Source organism: Leptonotus elevatus, chromosome 1 (assembly GCF_054856555.1).
Source record: "Leptonotus elevatus isolate MCC_2025b chromosome 1, RoL_Lele_1.0, whole genome shotgun sequence".
In the NCBI taxonomy this organism is placed as follows: domain Eukaryota; kingdom Metazoa; phylum Chordata; class Actinopteri; order Syngnathiformes; family Syngnathidae; genus Leptonotus; species Leptonotus elevatus.
In genome coordinates this window covers 27438076-27462214 of record NC_141239.1, presented here as the reverse complement: position 1 = coordinate 27462214, position 24139 = coordinate 27438076, and the positions used below count along the sequence as shown (strand labels likewise).

Here is a 24139-nt window from a genome sequence, read left to right as displayed (position 1 = left end):
GGGCGACTCACAGAATCTTGAGGAATCTTATAGTACAATCTGGAATCCAATCCCTTGAACGTTGGCTATGTTTATGGAATGGTAAAATATGTATATTACATTACAGTTCATATTTGATGTTATTTATATTATATTTCATAACCAATTACCTAATTTTTTTATTTGTATTGTTTACAATAAATAAATTACAATACCATTGGATAAATGACTACATTATTATTATTAGATTAAAAAATACCCTAACCCTAACCCTAATAAAAGTAAGAAACGAATAAATATATAAAATGTCCAAAATAGTTTATTTCAATAATTTAACTCATTTTGTGTTTTTTGTAAATACATTTATTTGAAGTAATCAATTTAACAGCATAAATGCTTGTTGAATGTATCTGTAAAGTTTGGTTTAATATTGTTTATTTTATTAACTCGTTTACTGCCAATGACGGCTATAAACGTAAAAAATTAATTTCAACTATTTCTATTAGTTTAACATTTTTTTCCACTTTTGTCAACAAGAATATGAAAACCTATCATTTTTTTTATTGTACATTTAGAACAGATATGAAATGTGATTAATCGCGAGTTAACTAGTGAAGTCATGAGATTAATTACGATTAAAAACTTTAATCTCCTGACGCCCTAAATTTTTAATAATATTTTCTTTCTTTCTTTTTTAATTCATTCACTGCCGTTGATGGCTATAAACGTCAATTTTTTTTTTTTAACTATTTCTATTAGTTTAACTTCCCCCCCCCCCCCGCTTTTATTAACAAGAGTATAAAAACCTAGAATCTTTTTATTGTAAATTTAGAACAGATATAAAATGTGTGATTAATCGTGAGTTAACTATTGAAGTTATGCGATTAATTACAATTTAAAAAAATAACCGCCTTTTGCCCCTAATTTTTAACAATATTTTTAAAATATTAATTTATGGCAGTGAATGAGTTAATTACAATAAATTGGTTAACCAATAATTTAAAAATAAATGCATTTTATTCGACAATTTTTTAGATATAAACATTTAAACAAATGCAACAATAACAGGACTGTTGAAAATGTAAATGATCAGTGGTCCAGAGTGAAGAACGCAGCAGTCCATTCTTTGCTTATGATGCTCGCCAATCTAACGTCTTGCATCCTGGCATATTTGTTTGACCTTTGAGGCCTAATTTCAACCTTTCTCCCCAGGCTAACCCTTCCAGAGGAACCCCCCAGCGCGCCCCCTCAGACGGTGATTGCCAGCGGCCGCACCAATCAGTCCATCATGATCCAGTGGCAGCCGCCCCCCGAGAGCCACCAGAATGGCCCGCTCCAGGGCTACGTCATCAGGTGTGAGAACCATGGCAACCCGGCGGCCAGCTACCATTTCAATGTGATAATAACCCGTGTGCCAGCTCCTCTCCGCCGCCAATTAGATTCCTCTGGCTTCTTTTGCCAGCTGTCATTACTCTCCTTTGCACCTTTTTTAGCTGCTGCAATTACATGTCTTTTTAATGCAGCTAACCAGTTGAATTTGTAACGCAAAACATTCCTATTGCAAATCTTTCATCATTGAAATGAATGGAAATGCCATTAAATGTGTTCCAGCACCCCAAAAAACGTCAAGTACAAAAATATAGGATATTGACCATGTTTGAGCATACAGGCTTAAACTTCAGCTGGAAGTGGCAATAAAAAGCTCGAAACAAGTATTTGGACACTTTTTGGAAGAATTGTTCACTATCTTCCAAACTGCTGCTTGTTATGAACTTCGCAGCCACCATAGCTAGCTGGAGATTATTACACACATTTTTTTCTATTACTGTACTTATATCGACCCCCCCCCCCCCCCCCCCCCCCCTAATCCCACCACCGATCACTGGCCAGGTATTGTCTGTCCGGGCTTCCCGTGGACTGTCAGATAAAGAACATCACCAGCTCGGACCAGAGCAGCCTGATTTTGGAGGACCTCATCATATGGACCAACTACGAGATTGAGGTGGCGGCCTACAACGGGGCGGGCAGGGGCGTCTACAGCCACAAGGTGACCGAGTGGACGCTGCAAGGAGGTGAGCGGCTCACAGGTGGAAAAACTACCACTTACACCCTGGACTGGTTGCCGGCCAATCACAAGGCCAGGAAGGCTCGCGTTACAAGTCAAACCTCGAACCTCAGAACTTTGAGGCTGATTGATTTGTTAACCACGAGACCACTGTGATGTGATTCATCATTTACTGAGAAATTAAGGACATACGGCTCAAAAGTCAAAATAGTTTTCCAACAATTGTAAAGAACCATGTTCGACAAATGTGCTCATAGGAATGCAGTAGAATTTAATATCAAAAGTAGCATTATTTTGAAGAGGTTACTTTAAAATCCAACAAGCCCTTAAACACAAAAGGGATTCACATGCCCATAGTTGACAAATATTAATGAATTCCCTGTCCGAACCACAAGAGGGCAAGGAAAAACTTAAAAAAATAAAATAAATTTAAATAAAAACTTCAGGGAAAAAATAAGAAACCTTGAGAAGAGACCGCAAATGTGGAAATCCACCTTCCCGGATGACCAGGCTGCAATGGATGCTGAATGGGCAACAATTTACACAGTATGTGATGCTAAAAAATATGAACTAGAATAGTGTGAAAGTCCACTTAATAAGTTGAAGCACTGATGGAAGTGGATCCTCATTAAAACCAGGCCGGATTGGCCGGTGCAGAAATCTCCCTGGCAGCAACTAGCACAATACGTTACGATGAATACCATATGTACTTGTTTTACGGCATATTTGCATAATGCATATTTGCTGTGTTGTGTACTTTAATTGTCATTTTAGCTATATAAGAGTTTCAAATGATTCAAAACAGCTCCCAGTAGGATGCAGTGCATTTCTACTACCACAATAAGTTTTAATGAATCCAATTTGCAATGCTAAATGTGTCTTCCATGTGTTGTATGCTTCATTAATTGATTGAATTAATGAATTTTAGCAACATGAACATGTGAAATAATGAGAAACTTCTGTCAATATGACTTGGTACAGTTCTACAACCACACTAAGTCGCATTTGCACTTGCTGTATGGCTGTGATTCTATGCCAATGTTTTTGCGTGTTGATATTTTATTTTAGCTCCATGTCAGCATCAAATTAGTGGAAACAGCTATGAGTATTGAACTGAATGGAAAGCTTACATTAACATGCATTTCTTTGCTCCCAGTGGAGTTGTGGTGCTTGTATGTATGTTACTTGTATGTTACCAAGCGGAAAGTCCTAAAAGGCTCTCGCATCTCCCAATTTCCTGTCATGTTAAATCCACACGACGAGCAGCACTGACTCCAGAGATCCTCTCCCAGCAGGAAACTGAAAGTGATTCCATTTTACGTTTCGTTCCACACCTTGCTCACGTTCACTTATCACCGGCAGACAGTTAGTAGGTGGCGTGCGGCACGTTATGGCACCGGCTGAGTTTTGGAGAGTGGACTTGTATACAAACGTTTGGTTGGAAATGTTTGCAGTATCAAACTTTCAATGACCTACTTAAACCAAATACGCTCGACAAATTATGGTAATGTGAGGTAGCGTCAAGCAAACAGACATTCTACAAAAAAATGCATGAAGACTTTGCCGTTAAAAACGCAATTCGAAAGTAAAGAAGTTGTGAGTTATAGTCGTATTTTTTATGGATACATTTTAAGATGATTTTCTAGCATTTAATAGTGCAAGGAGCCATATTGGTAGCTTGAACTTGAGTTGCCACATGCTTTGCAGTAATAATAATTAACAATTATAATAATAACCAACACAATCATTATCATCATCATCATCATCCTCATAATTATACTAATCATAATAATGACAATAACAAAAAGTACTGTAAAATAATACTATCATTCTTTTTACATATTAAATATTCAAAATAATTATAAGACACATTAGAAAATTGTGTTAAAATCCAATACACATATCGTCTTTAAAAAATAATTTTAAAAAATTGCAAAATACATCTATATTGAATTCATTCATTCAGCATAATCATAATAAAGATTAGAAATAATTATATTGTGCATGTTATATTAGTTTTTATATATAATATACTTGTTGTTTTGTTAGTTATTTTATATATTAAATACATATACTGTACAGTACATTTACTAATGAATTGTTTTACAAATATTAAAAAAGTAAAAAAAAAAATTGAAAATTGTTGTATTACTTGCATTTTTGTTTTAATAAATTGAAAAGAAAAGGTCCGGTTAAAACAAATTGCCAAAATTTTTGATGTACTAGTTTGAAGTGATGACAAAAATGTTAAAATCCGTGGTGTGGTGGCCATCAGGACTTTTGGGACATTCCCAAACGGCCAGGTAATTCCAGGCTGAAATGGGCAAGCATCATGGCCAGCCCAAACATGAACACCTCGACCTCTTCCCCTTCCGCACCTCCCATTGATTAATAGTTTATTTTTTGGGCATGTATTTAATTTCTCTAAAAGTAAAAAAAAAACATAGAAAATGCTACTACTGTAAATCCTGCACCAACAGGCTCTAATGTGTGTACTCTAATGCCACCATCAAAAGTATCACATTTGCTGTTGTGTTTTATTAAAAAAGTCGACTTGATTCCTAGAAAGTACAAAAGACATCAACATCCTATTTTCCCGCTTCATTCCATTGCCAAGTATAAATATTAATTTCATCATCCCGGTTGTCTGTCGATGAAACGCACCAGACATATTTTAGAGCTCAAAATCAAAATTGCGGAAAGGGAGCCATAATGTGCATTTAGGTTCAAAGAGAATCAAGGATGGGACCGCGCTGACTGGTCAGTTGTCCTCATTAACGACTCGACTTTCTCGGCGCCTTCTTTTGCGGCCTTGCGTCAGAAGAGACATGTTGGCTTCAAAGAAACGCGCTGCAGGGTTCACCTGGAAGGCGCCTGAGGCAACAACGCGCACACGCAGGCCGATGAGACACAATCTGTCAAATTTGGGCTTTCTCTGCCTCGCCCTAATCTTTTTTTCCCTTGCTCAGTGCCCACGGTGCCACCGGGTAACGTGCAAGCTGAGCCGGTCAACTCCACCACGTTGCGCTTCACATGGAGCGCCCCCAGCCCGCAGTTCGTCAACGGAATTAATCAGGGATACAAGGTGAGCGGCCACTAGTGAGTCGCCACTAGAGGGGACTAGTGGTCCAAAAGGTAGAGTGGCAAGTCAAATATACAATATGTCAAGAAAATGTTGTTAGACTAATGTTGTATTTATTGAGATCTAAAATCTATTGGGGGGGGGGGGGGTTCCCAAGAAGAAAAGAACCAATCTTGGGAGTAAAAAGTAAAAGACAAAAAAGTTCAAATCTTTTGAAAGAAAGAGGTTTACTCATTGAGAGTAGTTTTACATTAATAAAAGTTGGGTTGTAAAGAAAAATATTTTCTCAATAATATATATATATATACACAAGGAGTCCATTTTTATTTATTTTTTTATTTTTGGGGATTTTTTTCCCCAAAAAAGTTATGATTTTGAGAGGGGAAAATAAAAAGTCTTACTCAATTAGAATAGTCTTACATTAAAAAGTGTTGTTGTTGGGTTTTTTTTTTAAGGAAAATATTTTTTCAATAAAAAAGCTTTATCTTACAAAGTGATTTTTTTTTTTAAGTATTTTTTTTCAGTTTCAGTCAGTTTTTTTTTTTGCAAGTACAATTTTTTAATCTTTATCTTTTGAGAGAGAAAAAAAGTCTTACTCATTAAAAATAGTCTTACATTAAAAAGGAAAATAACATTTTTTCAAAACCTATTTGAATGAATGTCATTTTATCACCCCCAGTAAAATGAATCTTAAAAAAAACATGCAACATCATGTCCCTTTACCATCCTCCAGTTGTTAGCGTGGGAACCTGGGCGGGCCAGCGAAGTCACCATGGTGACGGCGCGACCCAACTTCCAAGACAGCGTCCACGTGGGCTACATCTCGGGCCTGAAAAAGTTCACTGAGTACTACACGTCGGTGCTGTGTTTCACCACGCCGGGGGACGGCCCGCGCAGCCCGCCTCAACGGCTGCGCACTCTCGAGGACAGTAAGTGACCCCGCCCGCACGTCTAATGTGATGGCAGGTCTTTTTGCATTACAGTAAAATTAATATTTCTCAGCCCCCGGTGCTGTGGGACACCTGAGCTTCACCGACATCTTGGATACCTCCCTCAAAGTCAGCTGGAAGGAGCCTCAGGAGAAAAATGGTCTTCTCACAGGTGAGTTTTTTTTTTTTTATAGAAATAATCCTTCCTAACCTACATGCTGCATAGTAAAGACGTGTGTTTATTTTTGGAGGCTATCGCATCTCGTGGGAGGAGTTTAACAGGACCAACACACGTGTGACGCACTACCTGCCTAACCTGACTCAGGAGTACAAGGTGACGGGCCTCACTGCGCTCACCACCTACACCATCCAGGTGGCCGCCATGACCTCCAAGGGACAAGGCCAGCTGTCTGCCTCCACCATCTCCTCGGGTGTTCCACCAGGTCAGCGCCTAGAGTAGAAAGGCAATGCTTTGTAGCACAATTTCAAACAATTATCAAGTATCTTTATAAATTAGCCAGTTTTGAGTGACCCGCCTTTTTCATTTTAATTGAACCAACCCTCATCCCACCCCATTTACTGGTGGGCAAATAGAGTCTGGACTTTGTTTCCATGATGACAAGGGGCAGAGCAACAACTTTAAGACTATAGAGGCTTGGCAAGATAAAAATAAAAAGTTTTATGCTTAGAAGACAAAAAAATATTAATATAACAATAATGATGTTGGTGATGATGATGATGATCATCATCAACAAGGAACAGTTAGTGACTGTAGATATAATATAATATAATTATTTGTCATGATGAAATGATTGTTTTGGTGTGAGTGGAAGGGGGGTAGTGGAGCCATAGGAATCTTAGGAGAATAAAATGATGGGTGTTTTTTTGTTGTTTTAATATGAAAAAATATAAGTCATCTTTATAAAATGTAATAAAAAAATTTGGGGGGGAAAATGTATTTTGATTTAAAAAGAAAAAGAAAAAATATATATATTTCTTCCAGATATTCTCTTTTAAAACACTTGTTAAATGCAGTTTTATGAAAAAGAAAGTATGAAAATTCCCAGTTTAATACAGTATCTCTGATGATTATTTTTTGCCTGCTCTGCTGTCTTTCGTCTCCCACCGCAGAGCTGCCCGGCCCCCCGACCAACTTGGCCGTCTCGAACGTGGGCGCCCGCTCCGTCAGCCTGCAGTTCAAGCCGGGCTACGACGGGAAGACGTCCATTTCCCGCTGGCAGGTGGAAGCCCAGGTAGGCCGCGCGCTCCATCCGGGACGCCAACCCATCCCGTCCTGTCTCGTCCCATCACGTCCAATAGGCTGACGTCATGCGGACAGAAAACTGTCCATGTTAATGAGTTTGTCCACATGCATCGCAGATCGGCATTATTGGGGAGAATGAAGAGTGGCTGATTGTTCACCAGCTGCCTAATGAGCCTGATGCCCGTGCAATGGAGGTGCTGGATCTCAACCCTTACACCTTTTACAGGTGAACATAGCATACCCCATATATTTTGAGTTTCAAACAAATGCGATGTTTGCAGTTTTGACTTTTGTTTTTTAAATTCAGTTGGTTTGAATTAGTTTTTAGAGAAGGTTTGTTACTTTTTATTTGTTGTATTTTTTCGTAAATGTGATATGTCGTTTTTCTTAGTTTTAGTGTTAGCTTTAGTTTTTTTAATACATGCAGTATATGTCGATTGCGAGATTTTTTTTTTTTTAAGTCACAGAGTATCGTGTAATTAAAGTAAACTAAACTACAATTGGGCGGCACGGTGGCTGGCTGGTTAGCACGTCCGCCTCCCAGTGCTGAGGACATGAGATAGAGTCCGGGCTTTGGCCTTCTTGGGTGGAGTTTGCATATTCGCCCCATGCTTGCGTGGGTTTTCTCCGGGTACTTCGGTTTCCTCCCACATTCCAAAGACATGCATGGCAGGTTATTTGAACACTCCAAATTGTCAATAGGTGTGATTGTGAGTGTGGATGGTTGTTCGTCTCGGTGTGCCCTGCGATTGGCTGGCAACCAGTTCAGCTGGGATAGGCTCCAGCGCCCCCTGCGACCTTTGTGAGGACAAGCGGTTAAGAAAATGGATGGATGGATAAACTACAATTGACTATTTGACCTTCCATCGTCTGAAAGCTCATGCATGATATTAATTGACAAAGACGAATACAAGACATTTTTGCTATCATTTGAGTTAGTTTTTGTTATTTTTACAAATGTACGTATAGTAGATGCAATTTCGTTGGTTAGTTTTAGTTTTTAAAAACATTTTATTTTATATTTATTTCCGAAAATGTTTTGTCAATGTGGATGACCTTATGGCTTTTTCCAGATCTTGTATTCATCTGGTTTGGATTTTTTTGAGGGATTAACAATAACTGTGCAGATGAAACATTGGAAAACTATGTGGATGACTACATATCTTAATCCAGATTATGCATTTCTTTGGGTTTGTTAAGATTTTTGTCCTTTTTTTGTGTTTCTATGTAGACAGCTGCATATCTTTATGCAGAACCAACATTTATCCTGGTTAGTTCTAATTTGATTTAGGGATTAAATGCCGGCCCTATGCAGACAACAAAGTAGCTTTATTGCTGAAAATGTTTGCATTACCATCGTGTGGCTTTGCCTCCACTTTTGTCACTTGACGACACGGTTTCATCGGTGTAGGTTCAGAATGCGGCAGGTTAACATTGTGGGTACGAGCCCCCCCAGCCAAACTTCTCGAAAGATCCAGACCCTGCAGGCCCCTCCGGACATCTCACCCGCCAATGTCACCCTGCGCACAGCTAGCGAGACCAGTTTGTGGCTCCGCTGGGTGGTACGTTTCCACCGCTCGTCTTTTTGTTGTTGTTGTTGTTCTTTACGATGAAGCCTCATGATGATGCAATAACCCGACACGCTCCTGGTCATAGCCTCTTCCCGAATGGGAGTACAACGGCAATCCCGATCTGGTGGGCTATCGCATCCAGTACTCCAAAGCCGGCTCCAAAGGAGGCGTCCTCTCGCACGTCATCATGGACCGGCTGGAGAGGGAGTTCACCATCGAGGACCTGGAGGAATGGACTGAGTACGAGGTCCAAGTACAGGCTGTCAATGGGATCGGGTCCGGACCCTGGAGCCAACCGGTCCACGGGAGAACCAGAGAGTCCGGTGAGGAAGACTGATCCCTTACGACGCTTTTGGGTTGACTTTGAGTTGACTCCCCATTGTTGCTTCAGTGCCTTCCAGCGGTCCCACCAATGTGTCGGCCTTTGCCACCACCTCCAGCAGGATCCTGGTGCGCTGGGGCCAGGTTCCAGAGACGGATCGCAATGGACTCATCCTCGGATACAAAGTCAGCAAATATCAATATCGCCATGTATATTGTGACATTATACCGCATGCCAAGATACAGTTATTGAGATATCAAGATGTTGATATTGGCAAACATGTAACAATAACTATGTGCAGTTAGTTTCGATTTCCATTAATACTTCATGAATTACTATGCAGACGACCTCATAGCTTTATCCGACGCCTCCGTTTTTCATGCTGTACAGAATATAGTATTCACCACCAAAGCACTTCTACTGTGCAGGTTATTTACAAGGAGAAGGACTCAGACTCAGCTCCAAGCTTCTGGACAGTGGAGGGCAACACCAGCCACAGTGTCCTTCTGTCGGGTCTGGGCAAGTACGTCCTCTATGAAATCCGGGTGCTTGCCTTCACCCGCATCGGCGATGGGAGGAGCAGCGCGCCGTCCATCTTGGAAAGGACCCTAGATGATGGTCATTAGAAAACCTTCCACTACCTGTTTTGTTTTAAAAGACACTTGTGATGCTAACCCTCAATCTTGATGGCAATGTCAATCAAAGTGTGTGCTAAAAATATTCACTTAAAAAAACAAAACAAATTTTCTCTCATTTTTATTATATCTATAATTTGCTAATGACACTAAATTGCTGTAATATCTCTAACTGACTTTGTGGCATTACAGTGCCAGGCCCTCCAGTTGGCATCCTGTTCCCCGAAGTGAGAACCACCTCCGTCAGGCTCATCTGGCAACCCCCATCTCAACCGAACGGCATCATCCTGGGTGAGTTAAGACGCGGACGCCAAAGTTGTGTTTTCCTCCATTCGCCCCTGTATGAGAAATTCTAGGTTATTCTGCTCTCCAAGCACCAGCCCCTCCCAATCTGAGAAAACGAGCTGTTGGCACGGTTTGACGTCATTGCGTGCGGCCCCACCCCCGCACCGCCTCTGCGGACTAAACGCACGCCCACTTTCTCTGAGACCTCCCTCCATGGGATAATGACAAAAGTAGCCTTTATCAATAAACATTCTGTACAAATCAATTCAAAGCAATCAATTATTCTTCACATTTGCAATGCCAACGTGCAATGAAATGACAATTGGCTATCTTAAAATCGATTGGCTGACACTGGCGTAAACTACAAGTAAAACATTTGCGCTGATGAATTTAAATGAATGGATGGTGTAGTGGATAGTGCGCTTGCCCCAGAAGCAACAGGGTGCGGGTTGCGACCCGCAGTAGTGCTTTTTTTCCCTCCTCCTTCTTTCCTCTAACCTCTCTGCTTCCCTCCTCTTCCACGATTTCTTGCGGCAAGGACCCGTTTTGTTTCAAATGTTTATTCAAGAATTGATGGCTTGTGTGACCAAACGCAGAGATCTAGCAACCCATTTTAAAAATCGGCTTAAAATGTATGTTTCGTGGGCGTTGTGCGAATTAGCTGGTTCGGACAACATCATGAGAGGGGCGCGGCAGCCACAGAGGGAGAGGCAGGTTTTTACTAAACATTTGACTTCCGGGTAAAAAAAATAACTACCAAAATAACTCATATTTCATACGAAATTACATAGTGATTGTGTCAAAGGTAAGATTTCATCATGATATGCCTATAGTTAACTGTGAAGGGCTTAAAATACCATGGTGTAGTCCCTTTAACTGCAAATTTGGTCAGGCCACCTGCGTAAAAACTGATCTCTGTCATTAACTTAAAACCCAGTAGATACTGTTGGTGTTCCACACGGTTCTATACTAGGTCCGCATATTTTTACATTTTATTTGAAAGCAGGGCCCAAACTTTTTCCATTTTGTCCAGGAACCCCTTAAAGGAGAGAAATTATGGACCCTTCATAATACTGACACCAATTAACCATAACTACCATGTTAGCCATAGGAATTACAAATTTTCCATTGAGGAAAATGGTATAATGTTAGGACGAGAAATATTTTTTTTTATTTGAAGAAGTTGTAATTTTGTGAGGATGTCACATTTTTTTACTTGATTTTCAAAAATAAATGTCCTAATCTTCAAAAGAACATATTCATTTTATTGAGATAAGAATAAATAAATAAATCATACACTGCATACAACAATAAAAGTGTATTTTTTTCTAAAGAAAGTAATATAATTTTAATACTAGAAGAAAATCATAAAAATAAAAAATAAATTTAAAAAAACGAGTTCATTCTACATCTTTTAAACCGGACAAGATGTTTTAATCTCTAAAACAAATAGAGCTATACTGTATTCTCAAATAAATATGCCTTTTATTCTTAAATAAAACAAAACACTTTCTTAATGAGATGTCACAATCGTCTCAGAGCTTTTAAAGGCCAAATGCTAAGGTAGTGTTGAGTAATTGGTTTATTTCATTGGCATGCTGGGCCACGTATTTAGATATTCACTTTTTAATACAATACGACAATTTATTGCAAATTAATTTGTGAACCGTTAAGCTGTAGCTTGGGGACCCCAGTTTAAGGACGATAAATGTCACAGTTACATGTCGTTACAGTAGTCATTAAAATCTTGGCTTGCCTCTTTCTGACTTACAGTAATATTGCCTATATGACATCCTCGCAGCCTATCAGATCACATACAGGAGAAACTCGTCCAGCAGTAGCGCCGCCACCGTCGATGTCCTGAGCCCCAGCGCACGGCAGTACACGGCGGCGGCCCTCAAGCCTGAAACGGTGTACATCTTTCGCCTCAGCGCACAAACACGTAAAGGCTGGGGCGAGGCCGCAGAGGCCTTGGTGGTCACAACAGAAAAACGAGGTAAGATCCTTGCCACGACTTTAAATAAAATAGAGAAACACATGTGTGGAATTCACGCTTCTTTCCGTCCCTCTCGTCAGTCCGACCTCAACCCACTAGCCGGCCCGTTGCACCTCAACGGGAAGTGCAGGCTCGCCGAGTGCTGTTATCATGGGAACCGGGCAGCGATGGCCTCTCTCCGGTGCGTTACTACACCGTGCAGTACCGAGAGCTGCCAGACAACAACTGGACGGTCCACTCAACGTCAGTCAGTCACGAGATCAACTCCTACTCGGTGGACAGGTACGTTGGCGGCGTCCACCATGACGGGATAATTACTCTTTTACAATAATTATAATGCTCAAAAGGGATTACAGTTATGCCTTAGGCTACCAGTTTTAGTTTTAGTTTTAGTCATTCTGTAACTCAAAACACTCAAAATTCAAATCATCTTCGCCAATTCAAATGAATAGAAATGCCATTAATCAGTTCCAGTCTCTCCCTAAATAAACAAAAAAATACTGTTATTTGTAATGTGTTTTTTAATCGGGAAAATAGCACTATAATGTTATACTTTATCAAAGATATAGTTATAAATATAATGTAAAGAATTCATTACATAGTTTGTGCATCACGAGTAATCATTATGAATCCTCTTGGTATGTGTATAATAATGTCATGTAGTAAAAAAGACTGACATCAAACTGACTCAGTAAATTGCAATAATAATATTTTTTTTGCAAGTATTATTATATTGTCTGTCCATATGTGTTGCTGCACCATGTGTTCAACATCTATTCCTTAAAGGGAAAGTCAAGTCAAAAATGTTCTTTACAATAATGCTCTATGCGGCTCCACTAGTCTAAACACAGCATTATGATTAATATTATGCTTGCGTAATATAAATTAATCAGCAACATATAACTGTTTTAATCTGTCTCTGAAGGTGGCCATTTTGTTGAATGAAAATGACGTCACAGTGCCTAAGGGCTCAGCTTGCGAATGTCACACAATCGAACAAAAAAACTGGTGAGCCGTGATTAGTTGTGAGCTGAGTTGAGTTCACTGCCACCATACGCCACTTGTATCTCAAGGCACCCCTGCATTGTAAAAGGCCACCGTGGCACTTAGTCATTTGGCTTCAACATAGAATTGGGCCCAAAATGATTAAAACACTGGCAACATTTTTAGTTAGAGAAAAACGCTTCTTGTCTTTTTGAAAGGTTGAAACCCTTCACGTCGTACCAGTTCCGCGTGAAGGCCACCAATGACATCGGAGACAGCGAATACAGTCAGGAGAGCGAGGCCGTCACCACGCTGCAAGACGGTGAGAACGCTGGTCGAAAGCCATGATTGTAGTCCTTCCCACGTTGCTGGGACTACAAATGCTCCTCACTGTCTATCCATCCATTTTCTATCACACTTAGCCATTCACACTCGCATTCACATTCAAATTAAGGAGAACATCCAAACCTCACGCAGGATGGCCCCTGCCGTAATTCAAACTCCTCCCACTTTCCCAAAACATCCATGTTAGGTTGAACGAAGACTTCAAATTGTACTGAGTTGTGATGAGAGCCTGTGCCCGGTGATTGGCTGGCGAGCTGTCCAGGATTGACGCTGCCTCTCGCCCAAAGTCAGCCGGGATGGGCTCCAGCACATCATCACGACACAAGCCCCCTATTGGTTGTGAATGCCGTTACCTGGGGTCTTCATGTTTTCGTCTTCTGTGTGCTTAAGAATGCTTTGATGTGGGCCGTTCACAGTGAATACCTGATGCCCGCAGGGCCTCTGTTCGCTTTGAAGCTGCTTCCAAAACCCAAGCATTCTCATGCGCTCTCTTTTGTGTAGTTTTAAGAAAAACAATAATAATATATCTTCTTCTTTTTTTATAGCCCCGGAAAAAGCCCCCACCATTCTGTCTGTGACACCGCACACCACCACATCTGTGTTGGTCCGTTGGCAGGTAATGGGAGTAATAATAAATCCGTTGACATGTTTATATCAAATTCGGATCATGACGATCATGCTTTTTGTTTGTAGTCTCCCTCTGAGGATCACATCAATGGCGTCCTGCTGGGATTCAGGGTACGCTACAGAGAGTTGTACTACGACCGACTGCAAAGCTTCACAGTACATACCGTCAACAGTCCGTCCCCCAGCTGGGCCGATCTCACCGGTGAGTGTTTATTTGCTAACCTTGAAAGTCGTATAATTGGCAAATAAAATATAAATCGGTGTAGGGTTAGGGGAGATGATGCCATCGAAGTCACATAAAACTTGTCGTCATACATGACATCATAAAATATGAGGTTTTGGTCAAGTAAAAGTTTTCACTCCTGATTTTAGGACCCGATTATTTTCTGAGCAGATAGAGAGGAAAAGACTAGGGGTGGGACTCGATTCCAATTTTTGGGTCTGCGATTCGATTCAAAATGGATTTTCTATTAAAAACGCCTTTTGTTTCAAAATGATTTGATTGACAATTATTTTTGCTTGGAATTGTAATGTCTACTCCAGTCTGACTCACTAATGCTAATTAGCGCGCTACTCGCTAATGCTAATTAGCGCGCTACTCGCGGCATTTTAATCACTCAAAAGAACGGCTCCACACTGCAAAAAAACAACTTTTATTGGAATAACTTGATCGTGTCTTTCAATTTAACAGTGTATTAGACCGCGTGGAACCACACTGCCCCTAAGTGGCCAAATCAGGTACAACATGAACAGCGCTCCCAATAAAGGCACACACAGACAAAGGCAAGACAATATAAAATAATTTGAATAAAATCGATTTTGGGACATTTAAAATTTATTCTGAATCGTACTAAATGAGAATCGCGATTCTTATGAGAATTGATTTTTTGGCACACCCCTAGAATAGACCCTCTTAACACACCCCGCACCACTGTATCATTGCTGGGATCATCATTTTCTAGACATCTGACAATCAGGCCTTTGCTGACTTTGTAGAGTGAGAAAATGCTCAAATTTGCCCGGATAGTGTGTGTGTGCGTGCGTGCGTGTGTGTTTGTGCGTGCGTGTGTATGTGTTCCACTTCAGGATTTGCAATCGTAAATATTGAACCGGTTTAACATTTTCGATAGTCAGACAGAACCATGTTGGAATAATCCCTCTAACACACCCGCAAACCACATAATAATGGCTCAACATAATCTTCTACAGACATCCGAGAATTGGGCTTTGGCTGAATTTGATCCGAGGCAGTAAAAATTATCAAAATGGCCGATTCTCAGTATGCTTTAAAACTTCAATAAAGAAGTACAACATCTTTACATCCACATATTCATTTAATATGAGCAAGCAAGAAAAGTGTGTTCCCTAATGCCTTGAACACAACCTCTTCCCACAGCTCCTTACAGCATCAGGAACTTGAGCGAATCCTCCCTCACCCAGTATGAACTTGACAGTAAGTTTTAAATCTCCTTTTATGGGCGCCTCCCCCCCCCCCCCTTCCCTTTCCTCCCTCCATCTGTTTGTGTGCCATATACTGTATTTCATTACCCACAGTGCTCATCCCACACAGTTGTTGATTCTCATGTATGTATGTGACTTTAATCTCCACAATCTGCCCTGTCATTATATTCCATGTTTTCAGCCTTTTTAATCACCCCCCCAAAAAAATTGAAATAAAAAACTCGTCCCCGCAACAACCCTATCCTTTCATCAGCCCGCTTTTATATATTCCCACCACCAGTGTATGATGTCGTCTCGCCACAGGCGCTATCGCTATCGTGTCTCCCTAGACTTCTTTTATCTTGGCTCCCCTCGCAGATTTGAGTAAACACAAGCGCTACGAGATCCGAATGAGCGCGTACAACGCAGTTGGGGAGGGTCCGAGCAGTGCGCCACAGGAGGTGTTTGTGGGCGAGGCAGGTGTGTCTTATCTCATTTTGCTGGACACACTTTTGAATTTTTATTTGTATTTTTTCTTTATTGTGACTACTAATTCAATTGTGTTCCGCAATGTCATAGTCCCAACAGCACCACCCCAAAACGTCGTGGTCCAGTCCTCCACCGCCACCCAGCTTGATGTCACATGGGACCCCCCGCCACTGGATGCGCAGAATGGGGACATTCAGGGTTATAAGGTATCATCTGCTCATCTTGCTCCAAACGGGGCAAACTTGCATCATTCCCCGCGAGGGGCTGCAATATTATGAGGCTTTTTCAAGTTGGAAACTTTGTGGTTAGCACATCCCCCTCCCAGTTCATAGGTTGGGGGTTTGAATCCCTGCTCCGGCCTTCATGTGACGGGTTTGCATGTTCATCCTTTCCTTGCTTGTGTTTTCTCCAGCTTCCTCCCACATGCCAAAAATATGTATGGTAGATTCACTGGTGACTAATTATTCATTGGTGTAAATAAATGTGAGTTTGATTGCTTATTTATGCAAATGTAGCCTGTGATTGGCTGGCAACGAGTCCAGGGCACCCAAGGCACCGGTGAGGATAAGCGATGGATGGATGGATGGATGGATGGATGGATGGATGGATGGATGGATGGATGGATGGATGGATGGATTATACAAAATTGAAAGTTGGCTTTGAGACCTCGTATGTACTTGGCAAAAACATTTTTTGAATGGGACTTTCTCTGTATTTTTGGATGGGGTTTGACTAAGTAATATTTAACTAGGGTTGCAGGTTTGGAAACTTTCCATGGGAATAAGTTATTTTCAAAATTGAACGTTGGCTCTTATTAGAGGACTTAAATATTTTTAGGGAATTTGGGGATTTTTTTAAACGTTTTTTTTGATAATGGGTTGAATAATTTTTTACTTTGGTCACAAAATTCCAGAAATTTTCAAAGTAGAAAATGTCCTACGGAATTAATGGGAATAACTGATACTACATAATTCATGCCAATAATATTTTTGTATAACCCTTACCAAAAAACAAGTTTCTCCAAGTAGACTTAAACATGAATTTTTTTGAAAGGTATGGGAGCTCTTTTCATTTAGCATCGGTTATTTTGTATTGTGTGTAGTTTTGGTAATTTTTGAATTGACTGCAAAGAGTAATATTTAACTCAACAGGCATGTTTTTGTTCATCAATGAAATAATTGATTGTTCGATCAAATATTTAAAACTTGATAAAGTTGTACTTACAATATAAATTCTCTTGAAATGTTTTGCTGTTTAATTGTATTTATTTTTGCATGGAATCGGATTTCTTTTGAAAAAAATATTATGTTTGTGTATTCAATGTATTTATGTTTATTATTATTCCCATAGTTTCCCCTCTTAGCTTCTCATAGAAATGAAAATGAAAATGCCCACCTCTTTGCACACCTATTCTTGACGCATGGCCTAAAATCTTTTCATGTTTCCGTAGATTTACTTCTGGGAGTTTCAGCTGCAGAATGAGACAGAGCGCCTGCGTACGCTCTTCCTGCCTGAGCTGGGCGTGAAGCTGAAGAACCTGACTGGCTACACCACCTACATGATCAGTTTGGCCGCCTTCAACGCGGCCGGCGATGGCCCCCGATCGGTACCCACCAGAGGGCGCACTCAGCAAGCCGGTGAGCCTCATGGGACAGTCGCCAAGCCACAATAAAAGATCATGCTCATTGCAGTAAACTTAATCAAGACCTGTTGAGACAGTTCCTAGTGTGGTAGCTTATGTTTTTTTAAAGCACAATATTATAGAGTGCTATTTTACTTGTTGAAAACACTTTAAAAAGTATTTGTTGGGGACACAGTCAGTCTAAAAATAGATTCCATATTATTTCCATGGGCTAGTAAAAAACCGAGCCACGGGCTGTGCACACAATATAGTGCCGCATCCTGACACGGACGTGACTTAATGCGGATGATTAAAAAAGTTTTAGAAGTGGAAGCCACGGGAGAAATGAATCGTACGCGGTGTGTGAATTCAAGGCCGACGCTGTGAAACACGTCTTTTGTCCACGACACCTGCACGGCGCCATTGTGTAAAACACGATGCTCGGCTCAAGGTTATGCCACTATCTATTCACAGCGTGTGCGCCTGTGTGGTGAGGGAAATAAATAAATGAAACAGAACAACAACCTTCAGCCTTTACCAAATTTAAAGCGCTCTTATTTACTGGAGTTGTTCTCACTGGTTTCCATCTCTGTCCTGCCAAAATAAGCCACCGAGCATTGGTGTAAAACATCGCATGTTGATTAGCATTTGGCTCCCAATTGCACAAAAGCATCTTTCTTCATTAGATGACACGCACGAACATAAAAACTATTTAGCGCATCGGGCTGTGTCGCAATCAACAGTTTTTGGCTCGCCGCAGCACCACAGGGCTTCTGGGAAGAGAGCCAATGCAAAAAAAAAAGAAAGAAAGAAGCTTTTGTTAATTTTTATGCACCAAAATCCCCATACTTAGGAGGATCAAGAAGCTCAAGTGTCAATGAAGGTCACATGATCTGTTAGCCTTTTCTTTAAACTCACTTTGCTTGAAGAACAAACTTTTACTTGAAGCCACTGTAAAGTGAAAAGAAATGTTTTGTAAATTTGACACACCACGTCGAAGAATTCTGCCACGTTTTAATGATTAGAATAAAATCACCACGTATATAAAATTAGGCTTCCAAATCATGAAAAATGAAGCTATTATCTCCGCTCTGAAATGCTGTGGGTGTGTGCTATAAATGCGCCGAAACCATACCCCGCTTTGTTGTCAGCTGTCGATCAAATACCACTTCTATGACCTGGAAAAATGGATGCTGTTTCGTTTCGCATCTTACTTATGCCTCAAACGCTACATGCTTGAGCCACAAACATATATGTGCTTAAAGTCTCCGGTGGCTGGAATATATCCTCGCTGTCTTGCCCATTATTTTATTTTTTTTACGTTTATGGAATGAAACTGAATGCAGACATCCCAAAAACGTTTTTTGTTTTTTTTTGGGCTTAAGTGTTTTTCACAGGACAGTGACAATATGCTTGTAAGTTGTTATAGAACTTTTCCACACAGCGACAATAAGGCACTCTAAAGCGACTATGCCAGCGCGAAGCCCCTGTCAACACACTGTCAGTCAAAAAAACTCTTCTCTCATCCACCTGTGAACTCACAGCCAACAATGAGGCACTCTAATGTGGCCAATCCACACACTGACGGTCAAGTTGGACGAATCAAAAGGAAAACAAATCCCCTTCCTCCTCCTACTTCCATCTTTCTCTGCATGGCATGCGTGCACTCATGGCCAACAACATGGCACTCTTCAGCAGTCATGCCAGTGGACTGATAATTGTGTTTTCCTAACTGCCCATTGCAATTGCGTCAGATAACCGCTGAATGTGAACACTCAAGTTTTGGGGTAAAAAAAAAAAAATCAGGAAAACTGAATTGGTGAAAAACAGTTACACAATTGAGTAGGACATCCATTTTCAGTCTTTGCAAATTTTCAGCAATTATCTTCCAACATGTTTAATGTATTTGGAAACAAAACTCTTTAACACACATACTGTATATGTGGGAGGACTTTTGCCACCTCTGCTGCTTTGCCTTAACACTAAAGCCTCACATTTATCCAAATGTCTCTTTTCAAAGCCCCCAGCGCTCCCAGCTTCATCCACTTCGGCGAGCTGACCACCACTTCCGTCAACGTGTCATGGGGTGAGCCCAAGCGGGCCAACGGCATCGTGGAGGGCTACCGCCTGGTTTACGAGCCGTGCACTCCAGTAGACGGTGAGGAACTCATTAAGTCCGGCCGGGCTTTCCCCGCAGCACTTTCCCTGTGATTTAGCGCCTCTCTAGACCGCGGGGTCACTGTCATGCTCACGCTCTCTGTCTTTTTACAGACGGAGAGCATATGCGCGCGTTTATGACACGGCCGAGAATGTACGATGTATTCTCGTAAAAACGCATGTGTGGTAATAGATCATGCGCAGCTCACTCGCTCTCTCTCCGTAAGGGGAACATGACTAATAGCTGGTTAAGTGCGACCGCCGGAACCAGATTGTTAAGTAATTGGGGGCAGAGGTGAAATGCTGAGCTGAGGTTGCTATGGGCTCTCAGCTAATTGTTTCAACGCGAAATATCCATTGGGTGTAGTTTTCCTGATTAGGGATGGGCATTTTGATAAAGCTCCTTGATGGACTATGGGAGACATTAGCACAAAATTAAGTGGTTAGTTGTGTTGCTCCTCGATTTCTAGCAGAATGCAGCATCTAGAGTCTCTTCTGTACAGACTCCTCTGCTCGCACTCCAGGTGTCAGTAAGATAGTGACAGTGGACGTGAAAGGCAGTGCCCACCTGTGGATGAAAATCAAGGACCTGGCCGACGGCGTCACCTACAACTTCCGCATCCGCGCCAAAACGCTCACCTATGGGCCCGAGGTGGAGACCAACATCACCACGGGGCCCGGAGAAGGTAAAAAAAAAGACACATAGGAAGGGGGGGTGTCCATTTTGCCAACACTTTCTCACCACATTATTACCTCCCCCAAGGATCACCTGGCCCTCCTGGAGAACCCTTTATTTCCCGCTACGGCTCCGCCCTCACGCTTCACTGGACCAGTGGCGATCAAGGCCGCGCGCCCATCACGCGATATGTCATTGAAGCAAGACCGTCCGGTAAGTCAAAGACTGAAAGTTATTGACACCTCCCCCAAAGGTTTATAAATGTCAATATCAATCGTTTACATTGTAAATATACCACAAACTATGATCCCAAAACTCTTAAATATAATTTCATTTTACGACATTACCTTTAAAACTCACTTCACTGCCAGACGTTTAAGAACATTTCAAAATTTTCAATTTTCATTTTCACCATGCTAACATTTCAATAATTATAAATAAACCCAAATCTGCCAAATGACAGAATAGACTCTCTCCTTTCTGAATGTTCCTGTTCTTTTATAAGCCACAGTAGAAAAATGTAGGTTGCACAAAATGCAGCCATGGACTCTTAAACTGTGTTTATTTTCGTATAAAATGGGGCAATGATGTCATCTACTGGTGGTTATGCTTCAGTAAAGTTGTTTCCAAGTTTAACATTTGCAGTGGAGCATGATCAGATTCTCCCCCATCAAGCCCCGTTGAAAAAAAATTTAATTGGCAAGTATACTTGCCAAAAGGTACTGAATGAGTTTTTAAAAATAAAAGTTTTGTTGTGTTCCAAGGAGGAAAACCGTAACAAAAAGTGCACGCAACAACGCAGAAATTACTTTAACAAAAAGTGCTTGCACCAAAATGGCAAGGAGAAGAACTTAACGTGCTTACACAAAAAGGCAAGAGGGAGAATACAAGAATCGCTATACTAGAAAACTTACAAGGGCAAGGCAAGATCGTAGTACAAGGCGAGATGAGAATCGAGGTCGAGAAACAATCGAGACAACCGGTAGCTGGTTGGACTGCCTCTTAATTACGCCGACTGATTGGATGAATAAAAAAACTGCTGTGTGAGTCATGTTGGCGCCCCTTGTGGTCAACTGGCTGCAACACAACAACAAACAACATCTGAGCGCAGCCTGACAGGTCAGATCATGACAACCGCACTGTAAGTCTTTGGCAATAAAATACCACAAGTTGGCAATCATGACATCAAAGCACTGAGTGATAGAATAGCATTCCGATCTCTCGCTATCTTGTTGCATCTCTTAAAGCGATTAGGTGAATTGTTCAGCGAAAAGAAAATCAGCAAATAGGCAAATGAGTAAAAAAAGAAAAAAAGGCAGGGAAACACTGTATTAGTAATAGTTTCTTTAACCAATCAGATAGCAAAATTGTCACAGATAACAATAGCATCAGCATTTTTCTGTCCGCTGATTGATTGGTCAGAACAAAACACATCTGGACTGATCTGCATTAATTCATTCACTGCCATTGACGGCTATAGACGTCAAAAATGTATTTGAACTATTTCTATTAGTTTAACATTTTTTCCACTTTTGTTAACAAGAGTATGAAAACGTAAAAAATGTGTAATTGTACATTTAGAACAGATATAAAATATAATTTTTATTTTTATTTTAAATTCATATAAAAGAAAGTGTTGCTGATTATTATTAACTCATTCACTGCCATTGACGGCTATAGACAACAAAAATTCATTTGAACTATTTCTATTAGTTTAACATGTTTTTACTATTGAAGTCATGTGATTAATTACAATTAAAACATTTAATCGGACAACGCCCCTAATTTTTAATCCTTTCTTTTCTGTTTTTAAATCGCGCCAGGCAATAATTTTTTTTAATTGTAATTATTCACATGGCTTCAATAGTAAAAACATGTTAAACTAATAGAAATAGTTAAAATGAATTTTTGACATCTATAGCCATCAATGGCAGTGAATGAGTTAATAATAATCAGCAACTCTTGTCAATTTGATGTTTTTTACTTAAACTGGGGGCCCAGGTATCAAATGCATGCTTTCCTGATGTTGTGTTGAAGATGAAGGATTGTGGGACATCTTCATCAAAGACATCCCTAAAGAAGTCACGTCCTACACGCTCAACCTGGACATGCTGCGAGAGGGCGTTACGTACGATTTCCGCGTCATCGCCGTCAACGACTACGGCTACGGCTCGCCCAGCCTGCCCTCGCCATCCATATCAGGCAAGCCAAATAAAAAGCCAAATAACCAACTAGCGGCGTGTAAATCATCTAAGTAAGTCTCAGTGGATGCTGTTGTTTGTTTCCAGCCCAGAAAGTGTCGCCGTTCTATGAAGAGTGGTGGTTCCTGGTGGTGATCGCACTGGTGGGCCTCATCTTCATTTTGCTGCTGGTTTTTGTCCTGATCATCCGCGGACAGAGCAAAAAATACACCAAAAAGACTGACTCAGGTAGGAGTTTTCCTGTCAAAAGCGTTGTTTAGTTTTGTACCCTTTACAATCATACAGTTCAATCATATAGTTGAAAACATAATTTCTTAAGTTTTTTTTTTTAAGACGGAACAGACACTAGAAAGTAGGGGTGTGAATTGCCTAGTACCTGGCAATTCAATTCATATCACGATTCGATTCGATTAATCCCGATACGAATCTATTAATTGATTATTGCGATTTTTGTTTTGTTTTGTTTTTTTTACTCATATTTAGAAAATACAAATCAGTAAACTAGTACATGTACACTGTAAGATTTGTATGAAAATTTATTTTTGTATCTGATAATTCAGGCTTATAACTGAGCCACTGCATTTAACAAACAAGTTTCATGTCTGAACAGCACTGAAATAAAATATTAACATTAACACACTTCCATGCTAAGTGAGACGTTTTGTTGAATATTCCCACTAAAAAATGGATGATAAAAAATCGATTCGGCCGCATATCGAATCGATTCGAGAATTGCGCGGTGTAATATCGCGATATATTGCCGAATCGATTTTTTCTAACACCCCTACTAGAAAGTAGCAAAAGACTCCCAAGTTGCGTTACACATCTATACATCCATTTTCTATACTGTTCCTCCTGATTAGGGTCGTGAGAGCCTCTCCATTTGTGCGTGTGAATGGCTCTTTGTCTATAAAGCGAGTGCCTTTCAATTGGCTGGCGACAAGTACCCCGCCTCCCACCCAAGGTCCGCTGGGATAGGGTCTAAATCGCCTGCGATCCTAATAAGGACGCGAGATGCGCAATAGAAAATGGATGGCTTCATGGATGTTAATGAAACTGCGAGCAAGGGCTTCAAAAGCAAGGGGTGTTTATCATAGTTAGGACTCATGTAATTTCCTCCATTTGTGATGGATTGGTGAAAAATAAACTCTTGGTCTTCCCGTTGCATGGGGACCACCGGTCTGAATGGTGGGAAGGTAGTCTTGCCTCGCCGTTGAGCTTAGTCAGCATTTAAGCAACCGAGGGCTGCAAACAAACCAGCGTCGCCTGGACTCGTGTTTGTGTTTGTGCGAGACCATAAAGAGGACTTTAACCCCTTTGGACCCCTCTCCAACTACTGTGAGCCCGCATTCACCCGCTGTTTGCTTTACCAAAGGCCGGGACCCAGTGAAGTGTGCTCAAAGCAGCATTTTTGCACTATGTAAACAGTTGGAAAGTACACAAAAAAAGGCTTTTTCGAGCCTACGCAACC

At 40.8% G+C, this 24139-nt stretch overlaps 1 protein-coding gene across 2 annotated transcripts in view; it reads left to right on the top strand.

Annotated features, from left to right (window-relative positions):
• Positions 1 to 24139, top strand: part of sdk2a (sidekick cell adhesion molecule 2a) — a 178678-nt gene that overhangs the window by 143201 nt on the left and 11338 nt on the right. The window contains exons 16-42 of one of the 2 annotated variants that reach the window (XM_086088184.1): positions 1192 to 1332; positions 1870 to 2051; positions 5014 to 5129; positions 5860 to 6055; positions 6129 to 6227; positions 6307 to 6498; positions 7187 to 7308; positions 7436 to 7545; positions 8731 to 8881; positions 8976 to 9213; positions 9282 to 9397; positions 9641 to 9830; positions 10040 to 10138; positions 11934 to 12128; positions 12209 to 12410; positions 13331 to 13434; positions 14003 to 14073; positions 14151 to 14286; positions 15481 to 15537; positions 15903 to 16004; positions 16104 to 16219; positions 17464 to 17650; positions 19655 to 19792; positions 20316 to 20477; positions 20555 to 20680; positions 22505 to 22669; positions 22756 to 22896. In XM_086088184.1, coding sequence (XP_085944310.1) covers positions 1192 to 1332; positions 1870 to 2051; positions 5014 to 5129; positions 5860 to 6055; positions 6129 to 6227; positions 6307 to 6498; positions 7187 to 7308; positions 7436 to 7545; positions 8731 to 8881; positions 8976 to 9213; positions 9282 to 9397; positions 9641 to 9830; positions 10040 to 10138; positions 11934 to 12128; positions 12209 to 12410; positions 13331 to 13434; positions 14003 to 14073; positions 14151 to 14286; positions 15481 to 15537; positions 15903 to 16004; positions 16104 to 16219; positions 17464 to 17650; positions 19655 to 19792; positions 20316 to 20477; positions 20555 to 20680; positions 22505 to 22669; positions 22756 to 22896 — 3854 coding nt within the window. Of the gene's footprint in view, positions 1 to 1191; positions 1333 to 1869; positions 2052 to 5013; positions 5130 to 5859; positions 6056 to 6128; positions 6228 to 6306; positions 6499 to 7186; positions 7309 to 7435; positions 7546 to 8730; positions 8882 to 8975; positions 9214 to 9281; positions 9398 to 9640; positions 9831 to 10039; positions 10139 to 11933; positions 12129 to 12208; positions 12411 to 13330; positions 13435 to 14002; positions 14074 to 14150; positions 14287 to 15480; positions 15538 to 15902; positions 16005 to 16103; positions 16220 to 17463; positions 17651 to 19654; positions 19793 to 20294; positions 20478 to 20554; positions 20681 to 22504; positions 22670 to 22755; positions 22897 to 24139 lie in introns of both variants that reach the window. The other variant, XM_086088192.1, reaches the window with a different exon arrangement.